Source organism: Archocentrus centrarchus, chromosome 10 (genome assembly GCF_007364275.1).
Source record: "Archocentrus centrarchus isolate MPI-CPG fArcCen1 chromosome 10, fArcCen1, whole genome shotgun sequence".
Classification (NCBI taxonomy): Eukaryota; Metazoa; Chordata; class Actinopteri; order Cichliformes; family Cichlidae; genus Archocentrus; species Archocentrus centrarchus.
Window position 1 is genome coordinate 3,016,815 of NC_044355.1, and position 17,211 is coordinate 3,034,025.

Sequence of the window (17,211 nt, forward strand, 5' to 3'; positions counted from 1 at the left end):
ACATGTAACTGTAGCCTCAGTGTCTTGCTCTTAACTGACAGGAGCGTCAGTTTGAAAAATTATGAATGGATTCTGATAAAACTTTGTAGGGGTGCAGAGTGGGGCCATGTTAACAATCCACTAAAATTTGGCTTACATCCACTGAAGTCTTCAAGGTCAACTTAATGATTTATTGGTCAAAAATAGACAAAAAACCCTTCAAAAAACAATTTTAATTAGAAACTATGATTCTTACAGGAGTGGTGTGTATTGTCACATATAGGAATTACCATAATAAATATTATGCCACTATCACTGAACACTAACAAAGCTTTATTTTTTTACAAGAAGTGTGAAAAAAAAAAAAACAATAACTAGACCCAAAAAAAACTGATCGATGAAGCTACAATTTAAACTTTCTTATTGTACTTCCAAACTCTTAGAATCATAAACGCAGAACTAGCCAATATCTTAAGCAATACAAACACTATAGAGGAATAATGTACTTACTTTACAGTACGCATGTTTAACTGAATGAAGCAGAACTAAAGACTTGCTGTGAGGCTCCATCACATTTTTATTTGTATTCCTCTTTTGAACAAATTCTGAACTCAATCTGGAACATGAAAAGCTGGTTTTACGTTTTGAACAACGCTGCTTATCGACTAACAGCCTTCTGTAACATTGTAACTTTATTCACATGTGAAGTTATCACTAACCAAAGCCTTGTCCACCCAGGACCCAAAGCCCTGCTGGTGCAGGTACGCCCGCAGAATGTTCTTGGCCTCCTGGTATGACTTTGCCATCATCTTCAGTGACCCAGAAAAAACAAAAAAAATTGTGTAGTATCAATAATAATATAAGATTTCTTTTTTTAAAGCAAATATTTGCCAAGTCAGGAAAAAAAATGAATGTGCTAAAATCTACTCCAATTCATTTAAAACAGCTGGAAAATACAATAAACTGGTGTGGTGGCAATTTTAACAGTCTAGCAACAATGTTCAGCAATCCACAAGTGACACGTTACTGCTAAAATAAAGTTTTACTTTGGTATGCATTAGGCAGGAAAAGGTGCTGAGCTTACTTTGGCTCCTCTGTAGGAAGTTGTGGCCAGCAGGTCTGCCCTCTGAGCTTCTTTGGCCACCAACCTGAAACGGTGCAGCATTGCTACTTTGCACAGACGGCTTGCCAGGGAACAGCCACTCTTAAAGGGAGAGCTGCAGACCAAATACAAAAGCAGGCAGTATGAAACTGTAGCAATGATGTTGTAGCACACACACACACACACACACACACACACACACACACACACACACACACAGCCTGAAAGACTGCAGAGTAGTGAAAGTGTCAAAGAAAAGGATCCCACCTATAGTTCTCAGTTTGTCTGGTAACCTCTTAATTACACTTATGAGCTGTCTAATTTAAAAAGTATGATTTGTCCTTTAGTCATTTTTCATTTCTATTACTTAGTGAAATTATTACTGTATTATTTTTGGATATATAAAACAATCGTTGTTCTACATATCTAAAATCAGGAAAACATGAACTACTTGGCATCAAAATTTTAGCTTTTTTTTTTTTGGTAAGAGACAAAATATGAAACACTACTGCAAAGTTCCTGTACAACGATTCTTACTCTTCTATGGTCTTGCCCTCCAGACCATCCACGACCTCCAGCGAGCTGTCTCCCTCGCTCCAGTTGACACTGTAGGTCAGCTGGTTACCGTCTGCACGGCTGGAGGCCACAGACGGCACCAGGCTGATGTGAGGCCTCATCATGCAGTAGAACATGGGCAGCTCAGAGGTGATCCCCTCCACACGCTGGCTCACAGACCGCTCCATGCTACAAATTTCACTACAGTCAGAGTCACCTGGAAGATTTATTGAAAGTTAAAATACAGAGTTTTCAAACAACTGAAAATATAGTTTCCTTCAGTAGCTGGTATCTTTTTTTTTCTTTTTTTTATGAGTAATCCTGCTGTGAATTTCATTTGTGAAGGTGTCTGACTTTGTTACATAGGCTGCAAATACAGACTACAACTCATCTTGGAGTTCCCCCATCCCTTACAGACTGAATCAGTGTGGTCAAAGTCATTATGATTATGAAAAAGGAAAGGGAGAAAATTATTATTTTACCTTTGTAAAAATAACTTGGGAGCTTGAAGATATTGTACTGTGTTACAATGATGTCATCAAATGCAGATCATTTTAAAGTTGGGGAATTTGTCAATGAACTATACTGTCACCTGCCTAAAAACAGGTACACTGAACATCTCACACAGCGTTACACAAAGTTACAGAAGGATTTTTGAGAGCCGTCACTTGTTTGTCAGATATTTGGCTTTTTAAATTGTGATTGTGTGAGACTGGTGCTTAGTTGTATCTACAGATGGAGATGTTTCACCACCACAATTATGTAAAAGCCACTGGTGAACTGACAAAAAAACAAACTGTGAAAAAAGGCTCTCTTATATATACACATAAAAAAGATAAAAACACCTGGTGTTAAGGGGCACATTGGCTTTATGACTTGCCTATGAGGATGCTTTGGACATAGACGGGCTCAATAAAGTGGCTAAGCAAGGCTCCCTGGTATCCAAGCACCTGCCACTGAGTGAGCTTGTCTGTGGTGGACATGCTGACCATCTTAGAGGTGCAGTGATCATGGGTTGACGAGAAAACGGAGAACACCTTTAAAAGAAACCACTTGTAATTATGCATCAATACAGGTACGGACGAAATGTAAGCATTTAAGCAGGTAATCAATAGATGAGAGAACGTAACAGAGCATCACCTTGCCCTCCACAGACAGGTGTAGGCTGATCTCATTGTTGACTTGCCATGCTAACATGGAGAGTGGGTTCAGGCGCCTGCAAATTAAGCAGAGAGGTGAGGGGAAAAAACCCTTTAAAAAATCATATTAGAGATATTATTCAAACTTCCATCCCAGAATTGTTTGACCTGATGAGTTTAAGAAAACTCAAGTACATACACCAAACACAAGCAAAATGGAAAAAAATATATATATCAGTAAGAAACAGTTTCATTTTTATTGCAGGAAAGCGGATACAGAAGATTCAGAATTTAACTCTTCACCAACATCACTTGCAGACAGTTGATTTCAGGTACCTCACGGGGCCATGCTTCAGTTGCATGACAACAAGCAATGCAAGCTGCACTCCCACACTTTGGTAATTTCTTGGGTGCTTTTTGTTGTGCTAATTTATGCTTCCTAGTGTCCTCTCTTCTCCTACGACCAGGAAGTCATTCAGCTTCCAATTTCTTACTTGCGCAAGAAGAAGAACGGAAACTCAAACAGGCATTTAAAATGAGGGGAAAAAAAAAAAAAAAAAAAAAAAAAAAAAAAAAAAAAATCAATAAAAGTAATTTATAAAATGCTGTGAGTTAAATAAAAAAAATGCCTCCAGGTCAAAACAAACTAGTGTTGTTTAAGGCTGATTTATTATGATGATGATGCTATGAAGGATTTATCAGTTTCTGTTCCTTCATCTTCACATTTCTCTCTTTTATATCTTTGCTGGGTCAAACTAATAAGAGGGAACGACAGCGAGCGAGGAAAGAGAGAAGACATGTTACCATAACGAAAAGCACCTCCGACCTTGAAATTTGCTTTGCTCATCTTTATGTTGCATTTTGGTGGGCGGAGAGGCGCAAACATGTGGGAGTTTCAATCAAATGTGGTAACACAAAATGTGTTTCAGGTATTTTTTGGTGGAAAATGTGTGTTAAGGGTTTGAGATAAGAACATACGTCTCAGAGCCGCAATGCTTTCTGGCGTTTTAATCCGCTGCCAGTTTTATATAAGAGGTCGTAAACTGGGATCAGATCTTCATCTAAGATGGTACAGACATATTATTGTGCTTTTGTGAGAAATACTCAAGCAATTATAATATTTCATGTCTTTTTGTGCTTTTTCTACTCAGCTACAAATGTATATAGTGTGTTTTTTTTCTCATAGATAGCTGTATTTTATTCTACTTTATTCTATTTTACCTTTAACTGCTGCTCTCATTCTGTTCTTTGTACTCGAGCTGCTGTAATGCGCAAATTTCCCCGTCGTGGGATCATTAAAGTTTTATCTTATCTCATCTTGAAGAAATGACTAAGTCTTGTTTTCCAAAAGTTTGAATGTGATGGTGCATTTATTGATGTATTCTGGTATGCAGCAGGTTTACCAACCCAGAAAGTGGGTCGAGGAAGGGAAGCTGACCCCAAACCTCCGACAAAACATGCAATTTATAAAGAAGCACAAGTGGAAGGGAGCTATGGCTTTGTCTCTGGCTACACACATTAAACAGAGACAAATGGTAAAACTGGTACAACATCAGTTCAAAAGCAAATGGCTAATTAAGAACAAGGAATAAGAAAGGCTAAAATCAATAATAAATATAAACCACTGAGACCTGATTGGCATTAGTATGCTAAGAACTATAGTTCTTGACCATCGGGGTTTCTGACTAACATTCTGCTCAACTCCATATAATGTCGGCTTTTGTATGTTACATGCCTTGGAAATAATATTCAAAGCTGAGTTACTAGAAGGAATAATCAGATGAGCTTTAACATGTGCATCCAGCAATAATGCCAATAACTCAGACCCATTTTATCCCTCCCCAAAGGCCTGCTTGTCTGTAAGTAAAACCTTTTTGATGAAAAGATAAATTACTAGCACGTTAACTGTGTGATGCTTTACCTCAAACGTGCAGGATGGTCGTCTTCTTCACAAACGAAATGTTTTCAGGTTGAAAAACGATGAAGGTTCTTGGCATATGGGAGGCGATGTATACGATCAGTCTGTGTGCTTTGTGGATCGTAAATGCCCAAACAGTGATTTCTTTCATATCTTTCGCCAGGTGTTCAAAATTTTAACTCTTGGCCTCTGCCGGGTGAGTTAAGCCTTTTTATATGAATGTTCTCTTAATCACAATGTATTCTTACCAGCATTGTCATGACTATCTGTGGTGGAAGTGGACCGCTTCCACCTCTACAGATACTTGGGCGTCCACCTAAGTAACGACCTCACCTGAGGCAACAACACTTCCAGTCTGGTCAGGAAGGCACACCAGCACCTCTACTTCCTCAGGAGGCGGAGGCGCGCTGGACTCAGAAGCTCAGTCCTCTCCTCATTCTACAGACGTGTGGTGAAAAGCATCCTGGGCTCCTGCATCACTGTGTGGCAGCGAAGCTGCTCTGCGGCAGAGAAGAAAGCTTTGCAGAGGGTGGTGACGGCCGCACAGAAGACTGCTGGAGGCAGCTTCACCTGCATCCTGAAGGACCCAGCACACCCTTTGTGTTCCCCTCCCCTCAGGCAGGAGGCTGAGGAGCATCAAGAGCAGGACCACAGGTTGAGGAACAGCTTCTTTCCTGAAGCTGTAAGACTGTTGAACTCTGGCAGGGATGTGTAGCTGCACTGCTCTCCCTCCATTAATCCTTGCACAGACTCAAGCTGCTGTCATTCGCACAAGTCACTACTGTATTTATATGTATATGTATTCTTCTTTGACATACTTGAAAAACTGTTACAAGCGTAACACTGAGACTTGAGGACAGAATTTTGTTCCCCTGCACGTAAATGTGATGCTAATGACAATACAGAATCACGGTACCACGCTGGAACTCACTGAGCTCCTGAGAGCGACCCATTCTTTCACTAATGTTTGTAGAAGCAGTCTGCATGCCTGGGTGCTTGGTTTATACACCTGTGGCCGTGAGTAGAACACCTGAATTCAATGATCTGGATGGTGGTGGATACTTTTGGTAATATAGTGCATGTTCTTATGCCGGCGACTATGTGACTTATGTCATAACAAATATAAGCTGTTTCAAGTTTAAGTTGTGTGTGTCACTCATTATTATTACCTGTATTATTACAATTGCATCTGTACATACTGAGCAAGAAGTACCATCTCTGCCAAATGAGGACATCTACAATTTAGTGAATGTATTTTTGTTCACTTGCATTTCAAGAGCTTGAGAGAAGAGCAGTGAGATGACGTAGCTGATAAACACTCACAGTTTGGGAAGGACCTGAGCAGCACCCTTTGGCAGTTGGTTCACATAAAGGTGAAGGGTTACACCGCTCTTCAAGCTGAGGAGGCTGCTGCTGCTGCTGCTGTTCTGCTGGAAGATCGACTTCTCGGTCAGATTTGCATTTTTGCTAAAATACATCAGCAGGTGCCGGTACAGGAACCTGACGACAAAGAAAATGAGTCACTACATGCAAAATGGGAATGCATCTATGTAGTAACAGGTTTTAGAAGTGAGAATGTGCAAAATATCACACCCTCCTAAAGTTAAATCTACTGTAATTGCCCAAATAGTGAGCATTATGTGAGGTTTGCTGCAGTTGCTCCAAAAGATAAAGAAATGCACAAGTAACACGTTGGCTATCAGATTTGACAACACGTTACTTTCATATAATGTCTGAGCGTTTAACTAAACAGGAAACAAACCCAGTCATTTGTGAGTTACACTATCAGCAAAACCTCCAAAAAGAAGATCTAGGGTCATAAAATGAGATAAACTATTACTTGATCCATATAAAAAAAAAAGAGACATCACTAAAGAAAGCATCATGTGACCCATTTAAGTTGCAACAAATGCAAAGTATCTGAACTTAGTCAAACTTAGTGAAGAGTGTCCATAGATAGTGTCCGTGCATAAGAGGCAATCACCTCTTATGCATGCTGTTTATACATGATAACTCTGTTTCAAATTAAAAGTCGACGAGCATTTTAGTGAAGAGAAGCTATTAACTGGGCTTTTACTGTGAAAACATTTGGAGGGAGGCCATACAGAACAAAGCAAAGTGAATCAGGATACTTTTTTTTTTTAAAAAAGGTCTAAAACAGCACTGATTATACAGTATTATGAATTTATTAATATACACATGTACAATCTACACGCACATTATAAGTTGGGTGAACAGCTAAGAGAGAAGCTAAGGCATTATTTCCTTGTGTGATAAATGGTGTGTGTGTGTGTGTGTGTGTGTGTGAGACAGATGGTAACCAAAAAGAATGAATCAATCGGATCATGCATTGTGTTAAAGTCACAACACAATGCATGATCAACAATTGTGTTAAATCCTGATTAAGTATTGAACTTTAGGGGTTTGCATAATCCAGTATTATCCATTTACTGCAAGGTGGTTAATCAGTAAAATACCATTTAGTGTTATTACAACTTTATAACAACTGGAGGTATAACTGTGCGTCTTAAATCGCTGTTTGGTGCTGAGGTTAGGATGAATCAGTCTTGGGTTAGTATGCTCCATGACCTAAAGAATTAACATTAGGGTTCAATTCATATCTACAAACCAGACCACAATTTCTATGACGACCACGTCGAACCAGAGTCGATGGCTGTAAAATATTAGTCTCAGAGAAATGTGTGAAATATTTAATAGATTATTAAAAGAATCATTAATCGATAACCACTGCTGCAAAAAATGTGAAAAATTAAATGTTTATAATATCATATAACTAATCTGTATTTTAAAAACCAGGTTTCAAATTTGCGTGAAAAAAAATATTGCTATTATTGTTCCATCACAGCATAAAGTGGAGGAATCCATTTGTTATAACATGATATGACACGTAGAAATATGGGTCATGGTTGTGACTAACCTCATGAGAGATCTTCTTGCTGTGACAACTGCATGCGAATCGTGCAAAATCCTCCCGTTTGATGAAACGCTCTCTTTCGTATTAAAGTTACCGGTCCCAAGAGCAACCACTTCATATCCACTGGCTAGAAGAAAGAAAGCGTGAGCAGAGAAGTAAATACAACATTAACTGCTCCTGGTTTTATGTACCTGCAGCCCAAGCTAAATGTCTAACATGCCACAAATAGAGTGATTAGTTTTATTCTAAATTTAAAATGTACATTGCTAAAGGATTTGTATTTGTTTAGCCACTTTAAAAAAAATCTATTTGCATACAACTGTATGGTATTTCACTGATTTATTTTTGGCAAAATTTTTTATTTTATACTATAATCTTAACAGCAGTTGATGTAAAAGGTTTTAGACTGCGAGGAGTCAAAATAAACACGTCACTATATACAAGACACAGATTCAAATAAAGAATTTAAAATCATTTTAAAGTCAGCTGTAAAATTTTATTCAACACTGTTATCACACACACACACACACACACACACACACACACACCACTTACAAGTCTGAAGAATGAATGCTGCTGTGGTGCCGGCACAGCTGGAGTACTCCGGGTGACTGTTCATCAGTTTGGTCAGCTGATCCCTGACAGCATGTGGAATCTGGAGGTTGACAGACTTCTTCCTTTCTTTATAACACAAAGACAAAGATAACGAAAACAACAGGGTTTTAACCGATTCAGGTTTTACTTCATCGTTTTTTTTGGATCTCAAGGCTCTTCGTATTGTAACATAAAGGCTCTACAATGTTGGTGAGAAAACTCCCAACAATCAGACAATCCCCTGTGAGCAAGCACTTGGCAACGGTGGGAAGGAAGAACTCCCTTTTAACAGGAAGTGACCTCCAACAGAACGCAACTCTGTGAAGAGCACGAACAGACTACAAGCAACAGACAAATCACAAACTAGGAGAGCAAAAAGTTAATGGTGTGCAATAGTGACATAGTAACACATAGAAAATGAAACATAAAGGGAGTTAAGCAGCTAAGTGCATCATGGGAGGCCCCCCCAGCAGCCTGAGCCTATTGTAGCTTGATGTGTCTCTTGAAGCTACTTTCAGCTCAGCTACCACAGATACAGGAAATCATTACCACATTTATTTGTTGGATTAGATTTTATTAAGATCCTTCAGGTACTGTATCCAGATATGTATTCATATGTGCTTTTTTAATATTTTTTCCACTTTTTCCCCTGTTTAAATGTACTCCTTTTGTAAAGGTTCTAATTTACTGAGCAATTTTTGTCTCGTCTTATTTTATGTTCTTTACTGACCTCTGGATATTTAAGATATGATGTCATAGGCTGTGTTCACTATTTCGGCTGCGGTGACACAGCAATTTCCCTTCTTTAGTGATTAATAAAGTATAGCTTATCTAATCTCATCTTAAGGGATAGTTCAGGGGTCACGTGATCCAGGCCTGACTACTAGCTAGAAGATGGAAGATAAAGTAACCTTGAAAGCAGTCAGGGCGTCTGTCTCTCAAACTGAAACCAGGAACTTGTTCCAAAGGAGAGAAGTGTACTTTCATTACAAGGAATGCAAACAGTACAACTAGATAAGTAAAGTAAATCATGCAGTCAATTTAGAATTGCCAATTAATCTAATGCATTTGTGTCTTTGGACTGTGGGAGGAAGTTCGAGCACCCAGAGAGAACCCAGTAAAGCATGAGAAGAACATGCAAACTCCACACATAAAGGCCCCAGGGGGCTGATGGATAGCTAACCACCACACCGCAGCACACTACAATGCTGCCCCATAATCACCCTTAACATCCAGCCAAACCAATGCGATTGGAATGCCAGTGGCCAAATAGTTTATTGCACTTTTCCTACAGTTTCTGAATACAAATGGCAGCACCCACAAATCAAATTATGAAACAATAAAGTACAGCAAGCCAATGCACTCCTCATCAAGATGCATTCAAAATATTACTGTTAGTGTAATTTACTACAAATACGCAAACAGAGCAGTAACAAGTGCACGAGAGAATATGGAAATCCATAATTACCGAGCATGGCTCTACAGGGATGAACATCAGGAATGGAGGGCTCCTCTTTTACTGGCAAGGGTGGAGGTCCATCCAAGGCTAAAACGGGGACAAAAATAAATGAAATTGAATGTTTAAATGTTTATTTTTAATGTTTACAAAATAATTCCCATAAATAGTAAAGCAGAGGCAAAAGTGGCTCAGAGAGCATTTGAAATTCACCCTCATTTACTTCACTAATTTAGTTTGTGTGTTTCTTCTGAAAGCAGCAACAAACTGTGCTACATGGTGTTTCTGATTTTTGTCTTTGATATTATAACCAATCTCATATATACTATAAATAAAGTAGCTTAACAAAACAGTCTCGTGTTTCTCTGTGTCTCAGAATCTGCAAAACAAACAAACATCGTTCTTTGATCAGATGCAGGGTTCTAGCCGGCGGCTGACCGCCCGGCGCTGTTCCGTGCTGAGGATTTCACCGGTTCGCGCTACCCACACACTCCGCGTACGCCACCCCGTCGCCGATACCCGACAGACCCCACCCTCCGGCTGCTCTATAGTATTATTTCACCGTAATTTACAACCGTGCGCGGTCAGTTTCGTTCACAATGTGCACGCGTGGTCTTGCGACGGTCCTGTTCACACTTGATTTTTGTGGGAAAAAAATAGTGACCAGCGTGAAACCGAAGAAAAAGGAGCTCAAAGGACAATTTTGGACTTCCTATTAAACATCAAATCCCAGGAGCTTGTGTTGTTTCTTGTCTTCGTAGACTCACAAGGATAACACACTGATGTGTTGCTTTAGGAATGTTAATTAACAACAGCTGCAGGTAAACATGCATCTTATTTTCAGAGCATCCAAATACAGACTAGAGCAGGGTTGAGCAAACTACGGCCCTAATGCTAATTAGCCCCCCGCCGCCCAAACACACACACACAAACACACACGTGCTGTGCTGAATTTTTTTCTGGCTAGAACCCTGAGATGCTAACCTGATGCTTCGGGAAGTCCAGACTTCAGACTTTCCAGGGTGGGCAGCAGATCCTGCAAGGCGAGCTGCGCTGCATTCAGACGAGCCTCCTTCTTTGCTGTTCCTATACCAGTCTTATACTCCACTCCATCGATCACAGCACAGAAGGCAAAATAAAGCCCTGTAACATTGGCTAATAAACAGAAGAAACAGTTAAGAATCTGACTGCAACCACACCTTCTCTGTCAGCCGCTGTGGACAGTAAGAAGTCAGAATTTTTGAAGAGCATTCTGATTTTATTCAGTCTGGAAACACATCAGCTATTCTCGAATGATTTAGCCTCTGGAAGCAGCAGCCAATTGTCTCAGAGCTCCAGTGATGCTGGCAAATATCTGAATTATGGATATTCAGGCCAACATTCTCTGTTCTGTGTGCCAGAATCAGACATGAGATTATAGCTTTCAAATTAAATTCAGGGAAATGTGATTGTATTTTGCTCTCCGCATGACGCTGTAATTAGAGAAATAAAAAAGAGGTATACTTATTTTTGTGACAAATATCTGCTCAAAATAAATAACTTAACTATGCTCCATAACCCCAGTTTGGTTCACACATTTGGTACATACACTTTTGAGTCACAGTTTTGTTTAATTCTTTGTTTGAAAGGGGATGAATAACAAGAATTATAGCATCAGCCTGATCACTCAATTGGATCATGAAAAAAACAAAACTGCATTATTCTGATGCACTTCCAGTTCACTTTGTTACCTGAAATAACTGAACATTACTGCTTTCACCTCAAAGGTGGAGCTGAGCTACAATATTGTAGATATTTGTATTGCAATTCTGGTCTAAGTTTTAAATGGTAAATGGACCGTTACTTATACGGTGCTTTTATATTCTTCTTGAGCATTTAAAGCATATTATACAACACGTCTTCATGCACTCACACACACATTCATACATCTTTCTATCTAACATTCGCACACACAAGCACGCTCTGATGAACGCACCGCAAGGCATTGCAACTCGGGGTTCAGTATCTTGCTCAAGGATACTTTGCACGCAGACTGGAGCAGCCAGGGATTGAACCACCAAACTTCTGATTAGTAGATGACCTGCTGATCCACAGCCACCCCAAGCTGCACCCCTGAGAAACGTGCAATTCTAAAGCACACCATGGGGCTTTGTAAAGTTATTTCAACAGATTACACAGATTAAGATGCCGCCGTAGACTTTAAAACTTTGCTTACAGAATATGTGTAGTTATGTATTGTTAGAAATGTCAGGATTTTTAGAGCGCAAAAATAAATACTGCTGTCTCTTGAGGGAATCTGAAAGTACACAACCATGCTGGGGAGATTTACCTGGGGTTACCGTCTCCTTCATTTCCAGATGGAACTGCAAAGTCTGGGCGAGCTGATGGAGCAAAGAGATAGCATTTGTCTCCTTACGCATGTATCTGTCAATCAGTGTTTTAGGAGAGACTTTTGGTCTTGCATCAGGACCTTAGTAGGGGAAATGAGGAAAAGCAGATTAAGATTTTAAATATTCTGTTTGCAGCCCTGCAACAGAAACCAGAAATCAAAGGGGATGAATGCAGCCATTATCTGAACCCCTGTTGGATAACAGCCAATTGCATTCTCGAACTAACCAGGTTTAAATGTGCTTTTCACTCGCTTGTCAAAGTCACCGTTCACAGTAGATGACGATGGGGTCGGTGCTGATGTTGGTTGCATATTCTTCTTGGGGATTTGTGAAAAACGAGCTCCTCTGGAGCCTCGAAATGATCCACCAGTTGGATACATCCTGCAAGCTTTCACCAATTTCTGAAAAAAGGACAACAGCAGTGAAACCACATCTCACATAATGAACAGATCAGGTTTTGGGGTTCATTAAAGGGCTTAAATGCATGGAGTGGCAAATCAATTTGACTAGTCTGAATGCTTCCAGTGTCACAGTCTAGGCGTTTGTTAACAGCAGCCTGTTGCAAAAACACAATTTGTTTCCTTTACTTTAACTGAAACAACAAAAATGTCAAATACAAACTCATCAAAAGCGGAGTAGGGAAGGGAAGCATGAACACAGAAAAACACCGTCACATGCAATACAATCTGGACAGCTTCATTTTTCAGCGCGACAAGGCTTACCTGGATCGGACACACAATGAAACACCATCAGTCAGGGATTGCTCTCCCCAGAGCCTGAACATCAACATGTGGGAAGGATAGAAATGGCAGCCAACATCCAAAGGAGTTTCTTTCAAGAAGCCTGGAGAACTATTCCTGAAGGCTACTTAAGGAAATTACAAGTAAGCTGCCTGAGGGAGTTTAGGCTGTGTCGACTTTTAAACCGTTTACTGCCATAAATTTGTATTTAGGGCCCGAGCACAACCTGTGCAAAGGCCCTATTGTATCTGCTTTGGATTATTTAGGCAAATGAACTGCTTTTTTGAGGGCCTAAACATCCTCAAAAGCTCATGAAATTTTGCACACGTCAGGTCTGGTGAAAATTTACGTATTTTAATGGCTTCAGGCACGCCCCTTTTAAAATGGCTCTACAGCGCCACCTTTAGTTCAAGTCCCACTGCTGTGTTTCACGTACATGTATGAAATTTGGTACACATATGTAACATGTCCAGATGAACAAAAAAGACCACAGGGTCCAATGTCCTAAACCCAAGAGGAAGTCCGCCATTTTGAATTAAATGGGTGATTTTAGTGATTTCCTGCCCTTTTACTCTCTCTAATAACTCAGAGGACGATGAAGTTGGCCTTCGTTTTTCTCTCTCGCCACAAAAATGTGCACTCATTCGCACATGCTTTGCCCGGTCAGCCTAAAAATGTAATCACTCATGTACAGACCCAGGCTGAACCCATAACTACGGATTCAAGCCCGACCATCGCCGCTTTAATTACACCTATGTTTGCACGTTTCAATCAATCGCTGCACCCATTCTCCTTTTTTCCTTGCAAACTGTAACAAAATTGTTTTTGGAAAGCTAACTTCTAAAATGTTGCAAATTATTACTATCAACTTATTTATTATTATTTGCATTTATTGATGAACTGTTGATTAACATTATTCGTTAGCTTTAAAAAAAGGACGTGGCCAAACTAATTATTTGTTCATATTAGATAATAGAAAAGCGCAAAGGTTTATGTAGACTTAACTTTAGCTGCATTTTTGTTTAAATATTTAACTAGCTAGCTTGTTTTAAGAAAAAAAGAAAAAAAAAAAAGGAAAAAACGCAGACGCTAATTTTTTGGGCCGGTATTTACCCTGTAAGCCAAACCTAGCCAACAAACTCGCTACGCCTGCAACATTTACCCGCCTAATGCACACATTAAGCTTTGAATTATATATATATCTATATATTTGCGTGTAAAAGGCAAAAACACATTTTACCTGCCGACAACCTTAAAGACGACGGTCGACGCCAACACGTGAACGTTCTGGAGGGAAAGTGGGCGTTGACGGTTGGCGCTTGATTGACAGGGCACAGAGATCGTTGGGCAGACAGGTGACACACGCGGTTTGGAAAATCAAGGTACTCAAGTACTCAAGTTTTTGCTAAGTTTAATAGATATTTTTAAATCCAGGTCGATGTATGGGATTGATCTGTTTGTTCTGTTTGTTTGAAGAAAAAAGTAACAAAGAAGACAAATGACAGATACTTTATTTATCCCATATTTGGGGAATCGTTTTATTATATCAGTCAAAAAGGAATTATTATTATTATTATTATTATTATTATTATTATTATTATTATTATTATTATTATTATTATTATTGTTATTGTTGTTGTTGTTGTTGTTGGCTGAAGCAAAAACTCTGGTGTGGGAGGAGTTCGGTGAGGCCACATCGAAAGGAGCCAGTTGAGATGATTCAGGCGTCTGACTAGGGCGTCTCGTGGGTGAGGTGTTCCAGGCATATCCTATCTGGAGGAGGCCCAGGGGTAGACCCAGGACATGATGGAGGTATTATATCTCTCAACTGAACTGGGAACCTCTCTGTGCCCGCCCAGATGAGCGGGATGTCGTGGCTGGGAAGAGGGAAGTCTGGGCTTCTCTGCTTAGGCTGCTGGCCCTGCAATCCGGCCCCAGATAAGTGTAAAAAAAATGGATGGATGGATGAAAAAAAAGGACTGATGACAACTCTAACAATTTTTTCTGGTGTTATTGGAGACTTTTGGACACTGCGTGTGAAATCACCAGGGCGAGAGGCAGGGTACAACCTGTACAGATTGCCAGCCTGTCACAGGGCCAACACAGAGAGACAGACAACCATTCACACTCACATTCACACCTATGGGCAATTTAGAGTGACCAATTAACCTAACCCCATGTCTTTGGGCTGTGGGAGGAAGCCGGAGTACCCGGAGTCAAAAGTCCCTTTTTTGAAAAAAAAAAAAAAAATCACTAGAGGGTCTGAAACTCACTAAATATCACGACAAAGTGGATAAGTTGGCAACTTCATTCCCACCACATGACCAGTGCAAGCTGGAGGTCATCACTTGAAGAAGCCAACAGGAACACATCGTCTGAATTTACTGGTTCCTAGTTATAGCCAGTTCAATAAGATTAGGCAGTCCATCAAAATACAGTCTCTGCTGTTCAGTCTGCTGAGACCATGGAAGGATGGTTTCCTTCACAGGCCAGGGTCCTGTATGGCAGTTGAGGAACCACATCCAACAACTTCAGCGCCCTAGCTTACCCAGTACTTATCCATAATGGACTTTGGGTGTCATCACTTTGCCCCTGCTCACGGTCCTCCTCTCAGCTTTCACCTTCTTGCTCTAATAACTAGCCCTCCTCCAACTCATCTGCTGACAGCACTGAGTGTGACTCACCTTCCACAGTTCTGAGTTAAACCCTGTCTGTCTCACTCAGCCCTTTGTCATACTGTCTATGATCACTGTTAGTGCCATGGGTGACGTGACCTAATCATCCAGGTTTAGGTGAGCATTAAGTATACATAATGGGGGGGGGAAGCTCAACTCTGAGAAGTTATTTATTAAAGTTATGTTTTAGTGTTCAGATGTATTTCCTTCATCAAAGTGTTTTAATACTCATGAAAGAAAAATCTATTTTACCAGAAATCCACACAGAAATGGAAACAATATCACCATATTACATCACATCATTCTGTAATCAAACAAGACCCGATGTTCACTACAAGAAGTTTAAAATAAATCATTTGGTAAATTAACTGATTCTTCTGTAGTGCTTTTCTACTCTACATGAGCACTCAAAGTGCTTCATGCATTATGTCTCATTCACACACACACACACACACACACACACACACAAAATCACAAAATCACACTCTCACAAACACATCAGGAGCAACTTTAGCATCAGTAATTTAGTATCTTGCCCACGGATGCTTTGACACACAGACTGGAGCAGCCAGGAACAAAACTACCAACCCGCTCTACCTCCTGAGCCTCAGACACGCCAATATTTGCCATAACATGTTTTTTATTTCAACCACTAGACTGAAATGATCTATTGTGACAGATGCAGCAGTTGGTGACTCATTACTTCTGCCTTGTCTTTTTTTTTCCTATGCTCCCCTTCTCGCTGTTTTGTTTTCCCTTTTTGTGAACCTGTTCAACCCTTTTTGCATACATGTTCTGCATGCAAAAAGGTTATATGCAAGACAGATACAGAGACATTGAGATATTAATGTCAATGTCAACTTGTACTCCTCCATCACATCAACATAGACATGGTTCATGTCGTAGGTCTGGCCTTCCTCATGAAGTTGATCGTCTCTCTGGTCTTATCTGCATTCAGAAACAGATGAATCCTCCCAGGCCACTCCATAAAACCATCCACTAGGTCTCTGTACCCATCACTAATACATCCGACCACTGCAGAATCGTCACAGTATTTCTGTGGGTGGCATGCTGGCTTGTTCAGACATTTGCATCTTTGGCGATGAAGCTTAATTATTGCTTTATAATGTCTCTGGTTTAGGGCCTTTCAGAAAATATTTGCATGAAAACATGATATGAAAAGTGCTTGCATTTGCATTGTGGTTATAAATTGACATGGTGATGTCAAAGCACCAGACTGTTGTCATCAGATGGAAATGAGATAAACGTCTTATCTGGTAGCTTGCTGGAAAAGCTGTTTTGTTTCTGCTAAATAAATATGTGCATCACCTTAAATAGCAGCAGGAGTTCAGATAGTAACATTTTCTGTTTTTAAGAATATATTTCAACTTTGCGCATTATTGTCTTTGTTTTTTTGTTTTGCATAAATATTCTTAAGAAATTTCTAAATATCAAATTTGAGAATGTGTCACAGCAAACACATCTGCCCACACGTTTAAAGGCATTTTCGTTTCTTTACATCTGGCTGAAGGAAACAAAAAATCAAGACCGAGTTTATTTTTGGCTCGTTAGCCCCTTTGACCCGAATCAAGTCACATGCTTGCATCATGTTTGTTTCAATTCACTCGGCCTGAATGGTGAAGAAGACGGTGCTAATCCAGAAGGTGCTTCTCCCTCACCTCCCACTGGCCTCAACATGTTCACAGTTGTGGTATATTAATACACAGC

General features: G+C 40.0%; 1 protein-coding gene across 3 annotated transcripts; it reads right to left on the reverse strand.

Annotated features, from left to right (window-relative positions):
- Positions 1–249: 249 nt before the first annotated feature.
- Positions 250–14,143, reverse strand: adad1 (adenosine deaminase domain containing 1 (testis-specific)). Of its 3 annotated transcripts, none has more exons than XM_030739562.1 (14): positions 14,049–14,137; positions 12,791–12,844; positions 12,295–12,469; positions 12,008–12,148; positions 10,663–10,833; positions 9,691–9,768; positions 8,184–8,309; positions 7,632–7,755; positions 6,017–6,193; positions 2,777–2,852; positions 2,517–2,673; positions 1,619–1,853; positions 1,064–1,196; positions 250–788 (listed from the first exon to the last, which is right to left on the reverse strand). In XM_030739562.1, the coding sequence occupies exons 3-14, from the start codon at positions 12,446–12,448 to the stop codon at positions 672–674; spliced, it is 1,689 nt and encodes a 562-aa protein (XP_030595422.1). In that variant the 5' UTR covers positions 12,449–12,469; positions 12,791–12,844; positions 14,049–14,137; the 3' UTR covers positions 250–671. The 3 variants fall into 3 exon arrangements, with proteins under 3 accessions (XP_030595422.1, XP_030595423.1, XP_030595421.1); XM_030739563.1 differs by having other exon boundaries at positions 12,791–12,932; positions 14,049–14,112; XM_030739561.1 differs by lacking the exon at positions 12,791–12,844 and having other exon boundaries at positions 251–788; positions 14,049–14,143.
- Between the last annotated feature and the right edge of the window lie 3,068 nt (positions 14,144–17,211).